The following is a 21,036-nucleotide window of genomic DNA, read 5'->3' as shown; positions in this document are numbered from 1 at the left end:
TTTTATTTTTTGTTTTTAGAAATAGAAAATGAAAATCAACCCGTTTTTTTTAAGTTTAGTTCATCCCTTTTTGATCCTGAAAAATGCCTTATATTTCTATTTTATTTTTTGTACGTATAACAGACCAATTACAATTTAAACAAAAAGCAGTTATTCATTTCCACTTTTTATAAATCCACAGCGAGCCACTAGAGAGGGCATAAAGAGATGCAGGTTGCTGACCCCTGACGTAGCAGATATTTAATAATGTTACCAAAGAATTACTAAACCTTTATTTTGGTACCAAAAACCTCTGCTTTCAAAACTGTTTCCGGTTCAGCGGAACCGGTTTTTTTCTTCACAGGATGAACTTCCGGGTCAAACCTGCTTCGAACTTCACACAGATCACAACAGATCCTGGTGGTGCGTTCAGGTCTGATATTAAACCTGATGTGTTGACAGTATTAACTCGTTTTAATTAACCGAATAGAAGCTAATTACATCAGACTATGGCTGGTTTACCTCCTGGAGACCCGCAGCTCGTCTCAATGATCGTCAGTCATCTAAAAACACAAGGTCTCTTCGACCAGTTCAGGAGGGACTGTCTGGCAGACGTTGATACCAAGGTAACCACTCATTTCATCAATGTTTATGTTGTCTTATATATCTAATAAAGTCAGCTTTTAAGTCTATTTTACGGAGCATTGAAAGCTGGTGTCTCTATTGGAGCTACTAAAGCTACATCCCACTGTAAACACATCCCATAATGTTAACTCAGTTACTCATCATTATACTAACTGTCCTACATTATTAGTACAGACACTACCATAACGCATTGTTATTACACCAAATGATGAAATAATCATGTTTTATATGGGCTATGTTTGAACAAATTCCTTTAGTTTGACAAAAAGTCCTTCACAAACGAAAAACATTATAATCCTACATAATGATGTTACTCATGTTTTAGGTCAGTTTAGAGCCCAGATAGGTGTTAAACCTCTCTTATAAACAAACTGGATTTCTCTTATTGGGGGGGGGGTTATATCAGACAACCTGATGTTTTTGACAACTGATCAAATTTTGACACCAACAAAAGGCAAAGGATGGGAAGAATATTAATGAGTTTGGTTGCTTATTGTATTTAAAAGTTTGCAATTTGGCAGCTGACTCAAGTTTGCTGTTACAACAACACAGATCCAGAACTAACACTTTTAATCCTACGACATTGATTTAATTAAACCAGTGGCTACTTCAGAAGATATGCTATAAAGAGAAGGTATTAGGTAAACATGCAGAAATAGCCTCAAAAATGTGATTATTTTTTTCTCTTGCAGCCAGCTTACTTGAACTTGAAACAAAGAGTGGACAACTTTGTCTCCAATCACCTTTCTAACCACACATGGAGCCCTCATCTGAACAAGAACCAGCTGAGAAACAACATCAGACAACTCGTGCTGCAGTAAGTGAGAATGGAGCAATACCTCCTTTCCATCATCTGTTCTTCATCTCTGCTCACGCTAACAGTCCAGCATCAGAAAGTATTCTATACTTATTCAAGAATCGCTGTGTTTTTGTTGTGATGTTTTAGAACTAGTTTTACGTACTCGTTTTACCTGTTCCTCTTAGATCTGGGATGCTGGAGCAGGGAGTGGACAGGATCGTGGCCCAGGTGGTGGATCCCAAAGTCAACCACATCTTCAGGCCGCAGGTGGAGAGGGTGGTCCGTGAATTTTTGTCACCTGGCAGCTGCTCTGAGGAGCCACCACCGCCACTGCCTCCAACAGAGACCAAACCAGACATCAGCATTCCTGAGCCAGGTGCACAGCTTTTGATCCCTTCAGCCATGAAAAACAGAATGATGAATTTCTCCTAAATGTTAAAATAAACAGCATCTTGCTCACACTTACCTAGTTAACTTTACATTTTTTACAGCCTCGTCGTCTGCTCCGGCTACCACTGCAGCCAGCAATGCCATGTCCATCCTGGACACCATCACCTCTCTCAACCAGGAGGCCAGCGTCAGGGCCAGCTCCGATAAAGGACGTAGAGGACAAGACGAGCCCATGCAGCTGGTGGAGGACGGCGAGCAGGACATGAGTATTGTTGAGGAAGGAGACAGCCACCAGGATGGGAGGACACTGGATAAGGCAGAGGAGCTGGCATCAGAGGTCCAGGCGTTAGAAGTGAAGACAGAGGATGTTCAGGAACAGGCGGATCTGGGAAAAGAGGGGTTAATAGAGGAGGTGAAGATGGAAGAAGAGGAGTCAGGAGCTCAGGAGCAGACGGAGGAGGAGAGAGAGAAAGCTGCCAGCAAAACAACCGGAAAACCCACAGAGGAGAAGCAGGACGATGACCTGCTGAAATCTACAAGTCAGGCCAAGCAGAAAGCCAGAGAGAGGATAAAGGAAGGTAAGCTGTTTTACCCTCTGTATGTGCTCCCAGTGTTAGAGCAATGTCACTAAATATTCTTTATAAACCACACAAGACAGTTCAGGGATTAATATGCATTTTCTTATAGTAGACATGGATATCAAGATCAGGCATAAATGATTAATTGAGTGGCAGTTGAGCAACAGAAAACCTATAGATATGCTGTGTTTCTTTATGTCTTTGTAAATTTAATATTCTTTTGGTTTTGGATCAATGGTTTGATAATTTGAAGCAATTTTGAAGAAGTCATCTTGAGAAATTTGTGATGAGCATTTTCAGGATTTTCAGATTTATAGAATAAACAATTTATCTAAAAAATGTTTATAGATAATATAACTAATTGATTAATCGAGAATACAATCAACAATTGTTAGTAGCAGCCCTACTTGAGTTACATTACAATTACAATGAATGATATAAAATTAGTATTTTTTTGTGGATATATGATCCACTGTTTCTTCTATCTTTTCCTGAAAATCAATTTATCTTTATCAGATACAGAATACATGTTCAAGACATATAAATACATGAAATCCACAATGCTCACTCATATGTTAGTGGGGTTATTTAAGTAATGAAAAAATAAGTTTAAGTTTAAATCGTGGTATGTCTTTTCTATTCAGAATACTTTCTGGAGGACTCTGACCTGGACGGCCTGAGCGACATCACAGTTAGCTCTGTCCACACCAGCGACCTGTCGTCATTCGAGGAGCAAAGTGACGATGACGAGCTGCCGTCTGATTCTTCTGAAGAGGGGGAGCTCCCATCAGATGGTCTCAACTTTTTATTCCTGACTGAACTCATTCTGAACAGTTTATTGTATCATAAAGCGTTAAATATGGTTTCTATCTACTACCATATATATTTAATTTTCAGCTCTGCTCTGATGGATTATAAGATTTTCCTGTGTGTTTTTTCTGTCACCCGATCAAGATGAGAAAGCAGAAAAGAAACAAGCCGGCGGGGACGCAGAAGAAGAAGAGCGTAAACCTCGTCGCAAGGCCTACGTTCACAAGCCCTTCCTCTACTCCCGTTACTATAGCGACTCAGATGATGAAATCACCGTGGAAGAACGTCGGAAATCTGCGGTGAGTTGTATGAACGTTAAAGGTGCAGCATGAGCAGAGCTTTAATTCTATTTATAGATAAATCAAAGGCTTTACTTGGCAAGTGAGTTGATCATATACTTTAAAACCCCACTGATTTTTGTCATTGCTGTCTCTCAACTGTGTTCTCGTAGGCAAAGGACAAAGAGGAAAGGCTGCTCAAGAGACAACAGAACAGAGAGCGGATGGAAGAGAGGCGTAAACAGAAAGCAGCGCAGGCTGAAGAACAAGGTACTTAATGTCTGTCATGTGTGAGCTGCTTTTACAGTTGTGGTGTTGAATTTGGCCTCAGAGTTTCTCATCATCTGCTGTTTTCTCGCCTCTTCTGCTATTTTACTACAAAAGAAGAGCGGGGACATGCTACATGAAATCTGTACAAAATCTGTAAATTGCAGCATGTGAAGTCCAGGTTGTTTAGTCACGCTGGCTGCATGTTCTCATTCAGGGTTCCCACGCGTCCTGGAAAACAGTGACCAAATTTCCAATCATTGAAAACACATGGAAAAGAGGAGAGGAAAAGTAAAATGTTCTGGAAAATCTTGTGTTGTCCTGGAAAATTATTTCAACATCCTCCTATTTGTTTTAGCTGAGAATGAAGTACTACTAGGTTATCCATCAGAGCTCCCCAAAACATGCCAACTGAAAGGGCTAATTTATGTTCAGGATCATATTAAAGTTAAAATGGTAGATTATGGACGAGAGTATTTTGCATAGGCTGCTCTCAGTTATGTTGTGGAAACACTGTGAACACACCCCCAAGTCATGTCATATGATAGCAACAGCAGCATTGATGACATTGTATAACGTTGCTTTTCTTCCCAACTTGTTTTAAATGGTTGAAGATGATGTCATAGGTAAGTTATAGACATAGACAGCACGTCTTTTAAATCAGACTTCCACTGTGAGGACTATAATTTATAAGTGTATGGCGCGATCCCTGTCTGTCATACCAGCTGGACCATCACTGAAAAAGTCCTGGAAAATTATCTCTACAAAAGAGCGTGAACCCTGTTATTGTTCCCATCTTAAAACTCAAACATGTGCTCAAAATAGCTTTGTTTACTCGTAGCTGTCAAGTCTTTTACCAGGTTTTGTTTCCTACACAGATCACAAAAAACAAAAGGGCGGAGAGGACGGCCCCAGAGCCAAGGAGGCTCGCAAAGAAAGGAAAGTTCTGGAGAAAAAAATGGCACTCAGCAGGAAGAGGAAGCTAAACTCAAGGTATGTAATCAAAAGCTCAGATGCAAACTGAAGCAGCTGCTGCTTTACGAAGCAACCAAATGTTTATATGTTTATAAAAAAAAAAAATGTAAATGCATTCTTCAATTTCATCCTTCAGGAAAGAGGGAGATGTTTCCAGCAAAAAGAGAGGAGATACAGAAGGATCCAAGAAAGCGGTGCGTGAAAGCCGTCAAGAATAAAACAGATCTCGTCATACGTAGGTAACTTGTTTGTCCGTGAATTGGTGAGTTGTAACAAGCATTTTTGTGTTTTGTTGTTTAAAAATTAGGAAGTGAAATCTACTGCCTCAAAGCCACCACAACCCAAACTGATAAGAAACCTGTCAGAATCAGCATCGTCTGATGAGAGGCACAGAAGGATGAGCGGCAACGTCTCCGAAGACTCCAATGAAACCAGAAAGCTGTCCAACAAAAGCCGGACACACTCTTTCATCTTGGAGTTGGAGCAGGGCTCCCAAGAGGCTCTCAAACAACGCACGGTTGGGAAATTTGATAGGATGTCCCGTAAAGAGCTTCACTCTAAAGAACGCAAAGAGACAGAACGCAGCATGTCAGATGAACGCGCCAAACCCAAACAAAAGCAGGAGAAAAAATCAGAATATCAGGTAGACGAAGGCGCTGCCGTTAAAGTGTCCTCTGAAGAGAAAGGTGAGAAGAAGCCGAAGATTAAAAGTGAGAAGAAAATGGCGGGAAGCACAAGAGAAGGAAAGTTGTCAGAAGGTGTGGCAGACGAGGGTCCTAAAGATGCTGCTGTCAAGAAGACAAAAGCTCCATCGACAGAGACTGTCAAAGTAGAGAAGGACAAAAACAGGGACAAGGAGAAAGATAAGAGCAAAGAAAAGGAAAAGGCCAAAGGAGAGAAAACGTCAGCGAAAAGTGATTTCAAGCAGCTGCTCCGCCCTGATTCTGCCGGCTCTTCTGAGGATCGGTCTGACATGGAGCCCGGGTCCGACAGCAGCAAGAAGAAGGAGAAACACTCCAAAGAAGTCCTGAAAAGGTCAAAGAGCCACACCGAGGACAGACCGGGAGACAAACCCAAATCTAAAACGGACAGCGAGAAGGAAAAGACTAAAGCAGATCAAGACGGCCAGAAGCCAAACAAGTCCGGCTCTGAAACAGACAAAGATCTAAAAAGGGTCAAGCCAACAGAAAAAGGGAGAGCTGTGGAAAAATCTAAATCCAAATCCAAAGAGGAAACAAAGACTCTGTTGTTATCGAAGACGGATAATAAAGTTCAGAGTTCAGGAGGTGCACCCATCAGCAAACCCGAGGCAACAAAGGAGAAGAAAAAAGAGGGAAATGCAAAGGAACAGCGGAAAGTCTCAGAGGAGCCTCTCCATGAGAAACCAGAAAGTAAGAGTGCAAAGAAAAAAACAGAGAAGAAGGATAAAGTCCCAGAAAAGAAAGAGGACAGCCAGGAGGAGAAGAAACCACCCAGAGAAGACAAACTGGAAAAACTGGAAAAGTCTGATAAATCCTCAAAATCTTCAGTTTCTTCACTCGACGCAGAGGAGCAGCCGAAGAAACACTCTCTTCTCCAAGACGCCGGCACAGACTCTGACCCCGTCACCACCACCGTCACCACCTCGTTCTCTGACGATACCTGTGACGCACTGAGCGATATCACCCCCGAGCCGCCGGAAGGTGAAACAGAGGCGCGACTGAGTGAGATGCCAGTCGTGCCGGCCGAGGCCGACGCTCTGCTGGCTCTCATGGACGTTTGTACGTCAGCAGAGGCACAACTTCCACCTGAGAGCAGTCGGGAGGACGTGATCCCTGAGATGACTCTGCATGACGCTGATATGAAGATGGCGGCTCTGACTCTGCTCTCCATGGATCCTGACAGCACCGTGTCCTCCACCTTAATTTGTCACGATACCAGGGAAGAACCAGAGGTGAGTCAGACCGCCCCACAGCTGATGGAAACAACTGCAGCTGAGCAAGAAGAGCAAACAGCTGCTGAGTTTACAGCCTCTGAGCCGTCACCTGTTGCATCTCAACAAACTGTTGAGCTTGAAAAACCAAACACTGCAGGTAAATACAAAACAGTGACAGCAAACTGTGTGTATTATATGTTACCTAAACATGTCAGAATGTTTCCCTAAATCGAATATCGTATCCCTCTCACAGATGTGTCTGAAAAGTCAGAGAAAGAAATGGATGTGGCCGGGGCTGAAATATCTGAGTCTCTTGCTTCACAGGTAAAAAATACATCTCACATTTGAAAGTTAAATTGACTTTTTCCTGCTTATGGACGAAAACATCCTTCCTTGGTCTTTTATTTAGCCTTTTCTGGACTATTTCATTACTCCCTCTGAGCCTCTTTTGGATCAAAATTATAATAATTCTATATAAATAACTTTTCTGAGGTGTTATTGTGGAAAATCATTCTTCTGTCTTCTACATAGCAGGATGACACCCCCTCAAATGAATGCCAGGCTCTTTTAAATGAGGATGAAGCCAAAGGTGCAGACATTGCTGCTGAAACAAAGCCAGATGGAAACATGGCAGCTCCACCACCACCACCACCACCACCAGCAGCAGCAGCAGCAGCAGCAGCAGCAGGAGCAGCAGCAGCATTAGCAGCAGCAGCAGCAGCACCAGCATCAGCAGCAGCTCCACCACCAGCAGCCGCAGCAGCACCACCAGCACCACCAGCACCACCAGCAGCAGCTCCACCACCAGCAGCAGCAGCACCACCAGCAGCAGCAGCTGGTAAAGAAGGTAAACTTTCTTTTCTCCTATTTTAGCTTAAATGCGAACCGTGTTTCTCGAGTTTTGAACTATGCAATTAAGATAAGATGATCCTTTATTAGTTACACAGCGAGGAAATTTGCAGTGTTACAGTAGCAAAGGGGACAGCACAACAACAAGAGGCATCAGTAAAATCTAATACTAGACAGACTGAATTGTTGAGTTAACATTTGCACATATGAAATATTGATATTGCACAGTTTAGTATACATTGATATTGCACATGAATGAATGGATGGTTGAATGAGTTGTCAGTTTTTGGTGTGTTTAGTCTACTGGGATCAATGTCTTATGATTTCTAATGTGAAGTTTGTGGTTTGATGAAAGACATTTCTATTGATCGGGCATCAACCTCATGGTGCTCATTTACTTTCTACAATATTTCAGCTGCTGATGCTGTTGTGTCTGAAGAGGTCAGAGAAACCACGGATGAAAGCACAATTGCAGTTGCTTCTGAAGCCACTGAAGGTGAGTGCTTTAAAACATTATTGTTGAAAAGCACAAGATGGGTTTTCTTTGGTTAACTTTGCATCTGATTGTTACTTTAGAGCAAACTGAGCCAGATGTTGCAGACACAAAGACGAGCCCCAAGGTGAGGTACCGTTCATGGTTTACACATTTTAATTGTTGATTTTCATGCGAGACTAAAATTCTAATTCTCTCTATAACAACAGGCAGAGGAAGTGGTAGCTGAAGAAGACCAGGCCGACATGGACGTAGATAATAGTGAGTCTTTTCTCATATCTATCTTACATATTAAGAACTTTCTTAATACTGTAAGTTAGGTAATATTTGTTAACCCTACTTGTTTTCACCACCAGGTGAAGCTGAGAGTAAGACCGTGGAGGAAGAAAAGGCTGCAACAGAGAAGAGTGATCCACAAACTGTAAGCATTTGTACCCCATGTTATTTAACATTTCTATCTGATCTCTATCTCTTGTCTGTATATATGCATTATGTTCCTTTTGTTGATCTGTGTATAAATTCTGTTTAGATGGAACAAAATGTCCCGCAGAAGACTGAAGAGATCAGAGAAAGTGAATCTGAGAGTCCGTCCAAACTGGTCAAACAAATCAGTGAGTCGTGACTTTTTTAAAAATCACCCTCATGTTATGATTTTCCTCATTTCTCGCTGCTTTATTTTTCGTAATATTGTGCATAACCACGCCCAATACCAACCCAGTATCAGGAAAGTTCAAAAACTTAAATGAAAATATTTCAAACTAATTTTAATGCTTTTTAGATGCTTACTATTATGTACCCAAAATTACATAGTTAGAAGGCTAATCTGGATTTTTAAGAGTGAGTCTTGAATGCTTTCTGATCTATAGCTGATAAATCATCGTAAAATGAGATATTTACAGTTTGAAAAGTGTGACGCTGTCCTCAGAGGATGGTTTTCATGTGCCATTAAGAGCTCACTGCACTTTCAGGAAGCTAAAACTGAATACTGATTTTCATGTTATGTTTTTTTCTTATTCCTCCACTGTAGATGTCGATCCTTTCTCAGTTCATCTCAGTCATTTCTATTTGTTTGTATCTTTCAGGTAATGTCTCGAGCGCAGACAGCCAGGAAGATGAGAAGGGATCAGACGTGTCAGAAAAGGTAACGCCACACAGTTTGTTTGAAATTCAGCTCTGACATATTTGATAAATGTAGGTGCGGATACGGTACGCTACCCTCTGTGCTAACACGTTCTTTTGTTATGTAGGAAGAGAAGACGGAGGGACGAGGAAGACGCAAACGAAAGCTGTCCACTCAGAAAGTTTCAGCAGTGAAAGAATCTGGTGAGATTTTCTGTCCACACCAACAATTCAAGATTCAATGATTATAAGAATTTAATTTGTTTGTGAATTGTGAGTAAATTGGAAAAACTGTTATTAATCAGTTAGTTGAAGACATTAGATTACGAAATATTTTAATAATATATATATATATCTTTTTATTAATATTAATTATAATCCAGTCATTAAATAACATATTAACCATTTATGGATAAAGTGATACCACTGAAGAGCTCCTTTCTAACAGCTTAACTGCTTTTGCAATGAGTTTTGACAGATGGTTATCTTTTATTAATTTTATGAAATAATGTGTTCATCTATGTTTCTGTGATCAGGTGATGAGAGGGATGAAAAGGAAAGTAAAGAGCAACCGTCTGCTGAGGTAAATACAGCCTTTTTCATAAAATAACCATGTAATTGTAAAATTGGTGTTCTTGTTTTGGGTTTTGAAACCTTTTAAAAAAACGTTTGACATGTTCTCATTTGACATCTGTATATGTTTATTTTGACTCCACACTGATTTGTTTGTGGACTTTTTTTTTTTTACCTTCAGGAGACGGATCAGGAGAAGGTTGTGGAGGTCAGAACACCACGCCGGGGTCGATCATCCAGAACCAGCGAGGAGGCAGAGAAGGAGCAACCTAAAGAACCTGAGACATCAGAGGAGACTTTGAGCTGCGAGGGGGGAAGTTCAGGAGCTGCTGGTGAGATTTACACTTTAAATTAGCCAATACGAATGTTATTAAAGTCTGAAAAAAGGTATATATTTTATATATTTTAGAGATGGATGAATATTTAGGCCTGAAACATGTGTTATGTGTGTTTTATTATTCAGGAGTATAATTTATATCTTAGTTGTCATACTGTGCACCAGCCAAAATATTCAAATTAAGTCAAGATATTAAAATCTGTAAAATAGAATTGGGAATGTTTCAAATAGAAATTGTCGAGGAACACTTTAATGTTTGATACTGCAATTAATTCATCAACTGACTGACTGATTATTTATGAAGTTATTCCTCTGTTTAATTGAATATTGATGCAAAGATTTTAATATATAAAAAGTCTATAAAGATTTTAGATTAATTGTACTTGTCCTTCTTTTAGCTAGCTAATAAATGTTGCAGAGTGTAGAATAATATAAAAGTGTTGACTCTGTTTTCTTAGATGTTGCTTTTATTTTTTTCACCTCAGATAATCAGAAGGATGAGAATAAAGACGAGGAAGGCACCGAGAAAGAAGAGGTACGTTAACAAACGTGCAGCATGTACATAAATGTTAGATACTTCACCTTACTTAATATTACTAGGTTTATTACTACAAGGACACTTCTTATTTCTGTACACACGACATTGTGAGTTAGCTGTTTAACATTAGTCACACATGATGATTGAACCCTGTTAGCAGATTCAATGAATATTTTGTAGAGGTCATTGAGTGCATTCCACTGTCTCTTATCTTTTCTAGTGTTTTTTCACATTATGTTTCTAATCTGTAGAGAACTGAAGAGGAAAGTGGACCAAAGAAAATTGCACGGCGAGGAAGTCAAGTCAGTCTGCCGTCTCCTGTTCCAGAAGACACTGAAGTTGCAGGAGGCTCCGACTCCAAAGAGACCACCGACACACGTATGTTTAATTATTTTCTTTTGGTTTCCTCTTTCTTTAAATGGCTGACACAACTGTGCACACTATACAGTAAATGAATAACGTCAGGGTGAGGTGTGGCTACATGTCTGCCAGAGAACGCATTACCAACTCAGAGAATAAGTGAGCCAAACCTCAACAGCTAATTGGTACATTTCATAGTATAATGTTGTTTTATTTTGCTGTCATCACCGTTAACAGCCTGTAAATTAGTATGATTGAGTAAGTTGGCGATGATAGTTGACATGAGGGAAGGCTGGCAGCTTCGCTATGAGTTAAACTTTACAAAATATTGTCTGGGTGGTCCTTGTGTGTGAAATAATTGATGGGATATATTTCTTTTAAATCAATTATGATCATATTTCTATTCCAGGTAAACCAGCAATGAAGAGGAAGAGATCTGAGGAAATGGAGGAATCTGAGGAGGTGAGATGAGACGTCTTTGTGGATTAAAACATCCTGGTTCCAGACATCTAAATCTGTATTTACTTTTCTATTTATGTGTCTTGATGTGTATTCAAATATAATATATAATTCTACAGGCTGAAGAGGAGGATAAGAAGGACGACAGTCAAGAGGAACAAAGCGAGCAACAACCTGACAGCGGTGGTGAGAAAGCACACTCACACTTTAAACATTAGTGTATCTAAAACACACAACTTGCATCCTGTTGTAGAGACATGACAACATTTCCTGAGTTACCTTGATCATTAAAGCCTCTGTATTGTACATGTCATCTTTTTCCAGATTGTTCCCCGTCAGTGAGCCAGGCCGAGGGTGAAGAGGAGATCTGCAGCGAGAAGAAACCAGATGATGTATGTTGGTAGTACAATTGTTCTTTAAACATGTTTAAACACTATTTGTGCATCCATCACTGTTGCTGTACTGTCTCTATTGTCTGTGTAAGGATACATTTAACCTCCTTGGCTCTGTACGTCACTCATTCGCTCAATCTTTCTCAAACTCTCATCAGCCTTAGGGACTTAAATATTCGTTGTTATGTCTCCAGGTTGAGGAGGAGCAACAACAAGACGACCAAGAGACGACTCCAAAGAGACCCGGTCGGAGGGGACGGCCAGCGAAGTCAGCAGCAGCCACCGAGGATCCTGGTGAGGAAATTCAAAGTTTGATCCAAATCAAACCAGATACGTTTTGTTACAAAGAGAGCCTGTAAGCTTGAGCACAATTAATTGACAATTGTATTGATTGTTGATCCAAGGTACAATTATTATTACTAATTATTATTACTAATTATTATTTTAGGCTTTACACTACTGTTTGGCAAGTACTGTACGTAGGTAATATACAGGAACACAAACCAGGCGCTTCAAAATCTTAGAACAAGTAACAACGAAGAAGGAAATATTCAAGCATTTATTGTAGTGGCTAAATCATTTTGGATTCCCTCCCTGTTTATTGTGTTTTTCCCCTTTTTGCAAGAGCACCCAGTTCTTTCTCTCTCCTATACAGGTGATATGTTGGTGAATAAGATCAAATTGTTTCTCATCTCTGTTATTATGGATGAGCACATATGAGTCATTAAAGTTTGGTCATTTGTTATTAAAACATTTTTTTTGAAGAATTGCATAGCTCCAGTGAAATGTCGTAGGGAAACAGACTGATGATCATCATCTTTCCCTCAGATAAAAAGGAAAAGAAGGCAGAGGAAAGCGAGCAGAATGATGAAGAGGAAGACGATGACGGTGAGAAAGATGGGGAAGAAAAAGGAGCTGCAACCAGAGCGACGACACGCTCAGCAGCTCGCCTGGAGGCTGAAAGGTGATTTAACAGCTCATGGACACAAATGCACCATAATAATAACAACGATAATACTAATATATAAATATATGGAAATGTCAGGACTGCACATAATGATGGACCCATGATTCAAACTTTACTGGACTTCATTATTGGATAAAAAGCTGCAGTAAAAGCACGTAATTAAAAACACCAGAACACCTGCAGATAAAATCATTGTGCATTAACAGCTACCTGTGACACTTTGTCATCCTCTGTGGTGATGAATGAGCCTCTGATTGCTTTAGTGCTGCATGTTTGCACTCTGAAGCACCCAGCAGGCATCATCACTGTCACATCCTATTAAATTAAAGCGGGGGGGGGGGGAGATTTAGCACTACAGCAACAACTGTTGTTCCATATTTGTTTTTATTGCTCCTCAGAAACAAGCCAAGTAAACCATCCACCCGGGCAAGTCGACAGAACGGTAAAGAGGAGACCGCAGCTGGCACGCGGTGAGTTTGTCTCCGTGAGGTTCAGCAGAACCAACGAGCTTAAAGGGGAAACCGACCAAAACGGACCGCGAGGTCGCTGCTCTGTGAAAGACAACATTTTACCAAACGTTATCCCGGAACGGCCAGCCAGCAGACTTAATGCACATGTTCTGGCTTCTGGATAAGTATTTTTTAAAGCTTTTAGTGAGATGTTTGAAACCCAGTTTGACCCGGACCCAGTCTGGGCACGCTTTGGGTTAACATCAAAGGTGCCCTCTTAGTTTTTCTAAATCTCCTCCTCTCCTCAACAAACATACCTTATCACTTCCTATATATTTAAAAGAAGAGACAAGAAGATTAATTTCCATTATTACAGTATGCAATGTTTCTTTGTTTTTAAATCGTATCTGTGAGAAAATGTATTTTACTACCTCTCTTAATGCTTTTCTGGGGTTTTGTTTGTTTCTTTTAATTCTGCCCATTTGAGATTTTGTCAGAAATGTTCCTATATTTTTTATTAACATCAAAAGTCTTAAATGTGTCTGTTAAGAATCTGTCTCATGCAGACTTTTCTCTATTTAAGGGGAATGTGGACACACATACTGTACTTGTTATTGCAGCACTTTTTTTTTACAGCACCTAAATATGACACTTTAGACAAACGGGCTGACACTTGTTCCTTGTTTCCCTCCCGCAGTGGGACGAGGGGCCAGGCAGCAGCAACGGCGGCGAAGGGGGGCCGCAAACGGGAGGCCAGCCCCCCTGCGGTGCGAACGCGGGGAGGACAGAAATCAGAGGAGCCCCCTTCCAAGAGAGCCAAACGCTAAAAAACCTCAGTCAGCGGTGGACTGATTCGCCCCAGCAGCGTTTTCTCTGCACTCCGTATTCAAGTCAGTTCTGTTATCGGGGGGTCAAAGAGCGCCTGCAGTCAGTTAAAGCTGTTTCTGCTTCATTGACTGTAGATATTGAAAAGCTCTGGAGAGCATTAGACTCTCTCCCCTCAGATGGTTGAGTGTAAACCTGAGGATCTGCGTAGGAATACCTTCTACTGCACTACGCCATATGGTTTGGATCAGACTTCATCATCCCTCCGTTTATTCAGTAATGCCCAGTGAATCAGAGTGTTTCAGCCCAATCAAAGGCCTAACGTGCAGCCGAGATAAAGAGGGTGAATTGAATTTAGAGGCGAGGGTGTGTCTCAGTTCCTGCTGAGAAACACTTGTACATAGAAATCACTGTGAAGCGTCCTCAGTGTTCACAGTGAGTTTTATTTTTCAGTATTCATTCTGTGAATGAAAGAAGTTTTCCTTCCACTTTTTTTAAGTTTTTGTTTTTATACTTAATATTCAGAAGGTAAGAAGGTGGTTTAGTTTTTTTTTAAATAACAGCAGTATTCTTCACAGACAAGAAAAACACCAACAGTTTCTCTATAAACTGAATCTTCTCCATGACATATTTGTTACAACACACGCTGAAGACAAACAACTGTTTCTTACTGTCTAAATGGAGGTAATCTAGTTATTTGTATGGTTTTAGAGTTCACTGTATCTCGAGAATGATGTTGGATATCTTGCCTACCTGTCAATGTAAAGACATGTTTTTTCATAAATGTTAAAATACAGAATATTGCTTCCTTTTGTTATTGTTTAAAGCAACTTCATTTCTTTCTTTTTTTCCAACAAATGAAACCAAATAGGTGTTTATTATTTTCAATTGAGGTCTCACTTTTTCATTTTTAGACTCTGGCAGTAAATCTATGGACCTGGTGGATAAAACATTTACCCGTTTACATCGAGAATATACTTAAATTATAGATTTTTTTATACATTTTCCCCCCAAAAAACTGCTTTACAACATCTGAAGAAAACAAACTGTGTTGCTTCTGTTTTTCAAAAGGAGGTCTGAGAATCTGAAATGTGTTTATGGAAAGATAAAATGGTGCACAGAGCAGAAAATATGCATATTTTTATTAAATCACCCGTATTATGTCTCAAACGTTATCTCCTCTGCGTTTCCTAAATGGATGTGCTGTCTGTAAATGTGTAAATAGCCAAAGACGTTAACCAATCGCCTCTGAGCGGAGAAGAGGAGAGGACATTCCTGCCTGCTAATGGGGGATAAAACTGACAAACTCAGAATGAAATATTCCCCCATCATTAACACGTTAGGAGGCTTTAATCGCTGCACCTGAACTTACGGGATCCAAGAAGCACGGAGAGAGGTTACGGAAAGAGAGTTCTCCGGGCAAAGTTTTCCAACCATTCCTGTGGATTGCTAAATTTGATTCCTTAAAGGTGTACCTCTCCCAGCCAGGTATTTCCTGGTGCTGCAATCCAAGCCTTAAAATATTAGCTCTCATTTAAAGGTCTGGATCAGCTTTCATTTAGCCACCAGGCCTGGCAGACTAACAGCGCTCCTTTCACTCACTGATGCCATTGGAGCGACTTGAGACGTCATTTTTATTATACGTCGTTTGCATTGTAGTCTAAAATGATTTTAGAGTTTGCCAGGCAGGTTTCTGCTGCGGAGTATCAACAGTTTGAGGCACATTAGACGGATTTACTGGCAGCATGTTTTATGTATGAGATGGAGAAATGCTTTCAGCTCAGCCGAGACCTCACAGCGAGAATGTAGAGAGGCAGAGAAAGCAGCAACAGACGATAATAATCTAAATATATAATATATATCTGTTAAATACTGAATATAATATATCTGTTTAACAGGTGACCTGCTTTTAGGTTATCTACTATACCTGAAAGTATTTTTACACACTGTGAGAAAAGAAGTGTCTCGATCACATCCAAGTCAAACTTTTACTCCTATTCCCTCATTTAGAGATGGTTTTTAGTTTCATTATATCCAGTCCATCGATCAGTCATGTTACTTATAGATCAGCTATACAAAAAATAGTACCATCATGTTTTTATGACAGTTTTTACAATATTTACTTAAGAGTGGATGGAACAATACAAAATATTCCTAGAGCTGAAACAATTAGTCATCAGTGGATAAACAGAAAATTAAATATCATATTTGCTGTTTATAGTTATTTGATGATAATTGCTCTTGTGATTTGGCATATTTTCCCTTTTTTTGTTTCATAGACACTGAAATTGAGAGAAATTTAGAAAATACTCACCAGATTAATTGATAATGATGATAATCGTTTTGTCTGCAGCTCTACATATTACAACCAACTTTTCACAACATTCTTTAGCAAGTAGTATAATGTCAATTAGGGTTGTCACAATATCAGATTTTTCAATATCAGACATCACAGCACTACTTTGAGGGGGCACATACACTGCGAGGGCGCATCTCTTTGCAAATGAAATAAAGTATTAACTGAGTTCATCTTTGCATGTGAACTATTAATCAAAAATTAACAGTGTTTTTGAGAATCAATATCAGAAAAGATAATATTGTGATATTTGACATTTTCAATATTTTCTTACACCCCTAAATAGCATATTATGTACGTGTTGAAAGCGTTCAGCATTTGTATTGAAAATTGGAGATTCAACCTTTTTTAACCACTGATTCATGGTTAAGATGAAACCATGAATACTACTACTAGTGTGTATGTTTTATTTAGTAAAAGCTATTTTGAAAAGATGATGATAATGCTGATCAACAAACTGGTGGAAGAAGTACCACCGTGTAGAAATATGTAATGTATGTAAAAGTCCTGCATTCAGTAAGTAAATAGCACTCAAAGTACCTAAAGTAAAAAGTACTCATTATGCCCATTATGGCCCAATGCAGAATCATGTATTATATTATTGGATTCTACTGTAATATTTGATGCATTAATGTGTAAACGTCACTTTAATGTTGAAGCTGGTAAAGGTGGGGCTTATTTGAATCAGTTTATATACTGCTGTATATCTTAATCTATCACAATATATTTTAATTTATTAGTTGATTATATTTCTTATTAACAATCTGAATCTGCAAAGTAACAAGTAACTAAAGCTGTCAGATAAGTCTAGTGGAGTAAAAAGTACCTCCAAATATTTGCCTCCAAACTGTAAATACAAAGTGAGTGAGTAAAGAACAAGTACCTCAAAAATATAGGGACTCTTCATAGCGGGACATGTGGATTCTGGCGGGACAGACTGCACCGGCCTCACTTCAGCATCTGAATGTGAAGGAAGAAAAACTGACTGTGATACAAGACACCAACAACATGAGCTGCCTCAAACCACCTCACATCTTTCACACTCTCTGCTGGAGGCTCACTGTGCAGTTTATCCAGCAGGGAGCTGAGGAAAGATGGTGGTTTCACACAGCTGTCAGCTGGAGTAGAGCTAAACTGCTGAGGGGATCCTCAGAGCTGCAGACTGCAGGCTGTGGGGAGAAGGGGGCTGCTGCCTCTCTGCACTGGGAGTGGTCTTTCCTCTACTGGGGATTTGGCCAGAGCTGAACATAATGATCCCCCATTCAGCCACTCCTCTCACAAGACATAAAAGTTAACAGGTGTTTAACGTCAGAAGCGTTTCATATGAGAGTCACAGGAATAGCCAGCGACAGGCAGCAGGGAGGGGTGGTGGCTCAGAGTCTTAAAGTTTTTTTTCATTTTGCAGTATTGAAATAGTTCTGCAGACGTGATTTGGATCGACTGCTGGCGTCTGTAACAAACACACACCAGAGTGCAGGATTATTTCTAAAATACGTGCTTATTGAGTTTACAGTTTGAGCGGTTGCAGTATGTCAGCATTGTGTGAAGTCAAAAAAAGCATCATATGTTTGGTCCCTGGTGTAATACACAATTTAAAGAGGAATCTATTTATCCTGGATTCTTAGCTGTACGTTGCAAAGTTCATCATTTGTAGGCTGTTGCTTTTTATATCTAGCATTCTGCTTTCTGCTGCAATGTAAGCTGACTTCAATATACTTTTTAAAATTACAATAACCTATCGCTGATAGTAGTTTAGTAGTTTGCTTCAAAAGAAATGCAACATAACAAAAGAAAACAATTACAAAGTTGTGGTTATTCTCTTCTGGGTAGATCATACATTTTCAAACTGGATAATTTAAAGTAAGTATTCTGCTACAACATTTATAAAACATATTTGTAATTTAAAGCAGAAAATCAAAGTTAAAGTTCAGAAAAAAAACACATACTTAATTATCATTTGACGAGCTGCAACTAGTCAATGGACAGAAAATACCAAATATTTACTTATGCTTTTCTTTGTCATATATTATATTAAACTGAATATCTTTGGGTTTTAGACTGATGGTTAAATAAAGCAAGCAATATGATTATGTTACTTGGGCTATTGAAAGTTATAGCTGGCATTTTTAAATATATTCTGATATTACATTGAAAAAAAAAAAGATTAAACAAGAAATAATTGTCAGATTAATTGATAATGACAGGAATTGTGTGGATTGATCAGATTTGATTGACAAACAACTGTCACAAGATTTTGATTCAAACTCATTGGTGCACAACAAGTATGTGACATCACCTGTTCCGAACTGAGCCTGCTGCTGATTGTCCATAGTTAATCGTGATTAATCGCAAATTAATCATCCTTTTTTTTATCTGTTCAAAATGTACCTTAAAGGGAGATTTGTCAAGTATTTAATACTCTTCAACACGGGAGTGGACAAATGTGCTTGTTTTATGCAAATGTATGTATATATTTATTACTGGAAATCAATTATCAACACAAAACAATGACAAATATTGTTCAGAAACCCTCACAGGTACTGCATTTAGTATAAAAAATATGCTCAAATCATAACATGGTAAACTGCAGCCCAACAGGCAACAACAGCTGTCAGTGTGTCAGTGTGCTGACTTGACTATGACTTGCCCCAAAACTGCATATGATTATTATAAAGTGGGCATGTCTGTAAAGGGGAGACTCGTGGGTACCCATAGAACCCATTTACATTCACATATCTTGAGGTCAGAGGTCAAGGGACCCTTTTGAAAATGGCTATGCCAGTTTTTCCTCACCAAAATTTAGCGTAAGTTTGGAACATTATTTAACCTCCAAGCTAGTATGACATTAGTATTAACTCTGAGAGCCCTAGTTGAAAAACATGATGGTCATTTTTTAGAATTTGTATACACTAAATGATTAATCAATATCTACAAAAAATAATCCATAGATAATTTATATATTCTGTACTCTAATCTGTAAACACCTGTCAGAGAGGTAAATCTGTTATCTACAAACATCCAAAACTCAGAGCTCGTCTGCAGCAGCTGCAGTCTGTGACACCCACTTCACCGAGAGAAAAGCCCCATAATATCTCAAGAATTTCTAAATGATCCATGAAGTTTTCATAACTGCATCAACTCGTATGTTCAAAAAGTGGTATTCAACATGAAACCACTGAAAGGGTTTTTTGAAGGACGTCTTTATTTAGGCGTGAGCGGAGGAGAAAGGGAGCCGGTCACAGAGACCTGAGCAGGCAGCCGAAGCCTCTTCAGGACCTGAGAAGCCTTTCATGATGTGCTTGAGCTGCACGCATTATCTGTTGCGTGCCAGAGAAGCTCGTTTGTCAGCACAGCAGAGCCGAGAAATAAACTATAAATCACGTCTGCACTATCTACACACATTAATTGGACTGTAACAGCAGGCTATTCCCCTCACTTGTGCTCCTGTGTCTGCAGTAATGCAACCATTGCTGGGATGTTTTGAATAGCTTCCAGGAGACGCAGGAACTTCTCCCTGCTTGTCTCTTGCTTTCCATTTACTGTATTAAGTGTTCAGTCCCAAGGGCTCTTCCATTTAGTGCTCCATCGCATGCAAGGATAATTTTTCTTTGGGAAAGAGGGTTCAATTGTAACTTAGGGCGACTAAAAGCATACTTAAAGCTGGCAGTAACCCCCCCGTCCCTTCCCTTTCCTTCCACTTTCCAATGTTGAGGTTGATTAAGGCTGCTATCAGGGTGGATCTGATATTTGGTGAGAAATCTAGAGGGCATTTTGGGAGCATTTACTGCAAATGACTCTTGGCAGTGCCCTCTCATGTGTTGCTCCATCTGAACACAATCTGGCAGCTATTCTCACAGAAGTAGAAGAAGAAGAAGGGGGGTTTAGTGTGGCGTGCTGTGAGCCTCCTTCTTCATACCAGCACGCAAGAAAAAACTCCAAGAGCTGTCATAAACACACCCAGGAGAGAGGAGGGGAAACAGAGACGTTGCCACGGCGACTGGCATGTTGCTGCATCATCAGGCGTGATTTCTGTTTAAAGCACCAGATTAAAGTTACAAGAAGAGGCAGGCTGGTGGTGGTGGTGGTGGGTGGAGGAGGCAGACGTAATAGTCTTAATATGCCATTAAAGTTTATTTCTTTACGGGAAAGGTGGTGGGAATTTCACCCCGGTGTTGAACTGGAGGAGAGCAGACGAAGAGTCTGGGGATGTTAAGGGAATCATGTCATTGTAGATAGAAAAAAGAAGAGAAAACATACCTTTTCCCGGCACGGCTATTACACAGTGATCATCTCATCTTTCCATGATGGCAGGTTCTGGTCCTCGCCAGCAGAGGGAGACCTCCCGTCCAACAAGAGCAACCTCAGTCTCAGCTTCATGTTGACTGTAAACACACAAGAAGGGTTCATATTCATATAAACAGCAAAAGTGTCTTTTTCATGTTCATTTTTTGGTTTACCCAATATCAGTGTAGAAACAATTAATCGATTAGTCTCAATGATTTTCATTTCAAGTTATTTATCATGCAGAAATGACATAAATTCACAAATTCCAGGCAGTCGAATGTGAGCATTGGCATATTTTCTCTGTTTTGTATCATAGTAAATTACTTTTTTTTTTGGACAAAACAAGACATTTGAAGACTCCACCGACGGCTCTGGGATCATGCAATTTTAATCATGCAA

The 21,036-nt window shown here is 39.7% G+C and overlaps 1 protein-coding gene and 1 long non-coding RNA gene across 9 annotated transcripts in view; one reads left to right on the top strand and one right to left on the bottom strand.

Annotated features, from left to right (window-relative positions):
• LOC119494876 overlaps positions 1-21,036 on the bottom strand; it is a 241,928-nt gene that overhangs the window by 3,396 nt on the left and 217,496 nt on the right. For 2 of the 7 annotated variants that reach the window (XR_005208318.1, XR_005208313.1), the window contains 7 exons: positions 20,611-20,735; positions 17,237-17,313; positions 11,861-12,047; positions 11,644-11,731; positions 9,846-9,948; positions 1,904-2,198; positions 1,596-1,817 (listed from right to left, as the gene is read on the bottom strand). This is a non-coding gene — a long non-coding RNA (uncharacterized LOC119494876). Of the gene's footprint in view, positions 1-1,595; positions 1,818-1,889; positions 2,199-9,845; positions 9,949-11,643; positions 11,732-11,860; positions 12,048-14,879; positions 14,935-17,236; positions 17,314-20,610; positions 20,736-21,036 lie in introns of those variants that run through there. The other 5 variants (XR_005208314.1, XR_005208316.1, XR_005208315.1 and 2 more) reach the window with 5 other exon arrangements.
• On the top strand, positions 132-14,796 carry bod1l1 (biorientation of chromosomes in cell division 1-like 1). Of its 2 annotated transcripts, none has more exons than XM_037781078.1 (30): positions 132-605; positions 1,317-1,441; positions 1,609-1,799; positions 1,915-2,391; positions 3,036-3,185; positions 3,346-3,500; positions 3,653-3,749; positions 4,625-4,739; positions 4,858-4,915; positions 5,029-6,793; positions 6,890-6,960; positions 7,171-7,483; positions 7,901-7,981; positions 8,062-8,105; positions 8,188-8,239; positions 8,335-8,399; positions 8,508-8,589; positions 9,061-9,119; positions 9,226-9,301; positions 9,634-9,680; positions 9,852-10,002; positions 10,493-10,542; positions 10,797-10,923; positions 11,315-11,367; positions 11,484-11,550; positions 11,689-11,756; positions 11,951-12,050; positions 12,585-12,720; positions 13,122-13,193; positions 13,870-14,796. In XM_037781078.1, exons 1-30 carry the CDS (start codon positions 489-491, stop codon positions 13,997-13,999), a joined length of 5,094 nt encoding a protein of 1,697 aa, XP_037637006.1. In that variant the 5' UTR covers positions 132-488; the 3' UTR covers positions 14,000-14,796. The 2 variants fall into 2 exon arrangements, with proteins under 2 accessions (XP_037637006.1, XP_037637005.1); XM_037781077.1 differs by having other exon boundaries at positions 133-605; positions 7,168-7,483.

Source organism: Sebastes umbrosus, chromosome 9 (assembly GCF_015220745.1).
Source record: "Sebastes umbrosus isolate fSebUmb1 chromosome 9, fSebUmb1.pri, whole genome shotgun sequence".
Lineage (NCBI taxonomy): Eukaryota > Metazoa > Chordata > Actinopteri > Perciformes > Sebastidae > Sebastes > Sebastes umbrosus.
Note: the sequence above shows the minus strand (reverse complement) of the source record. Positions and strands in the feature narration are given on the sequence as shown.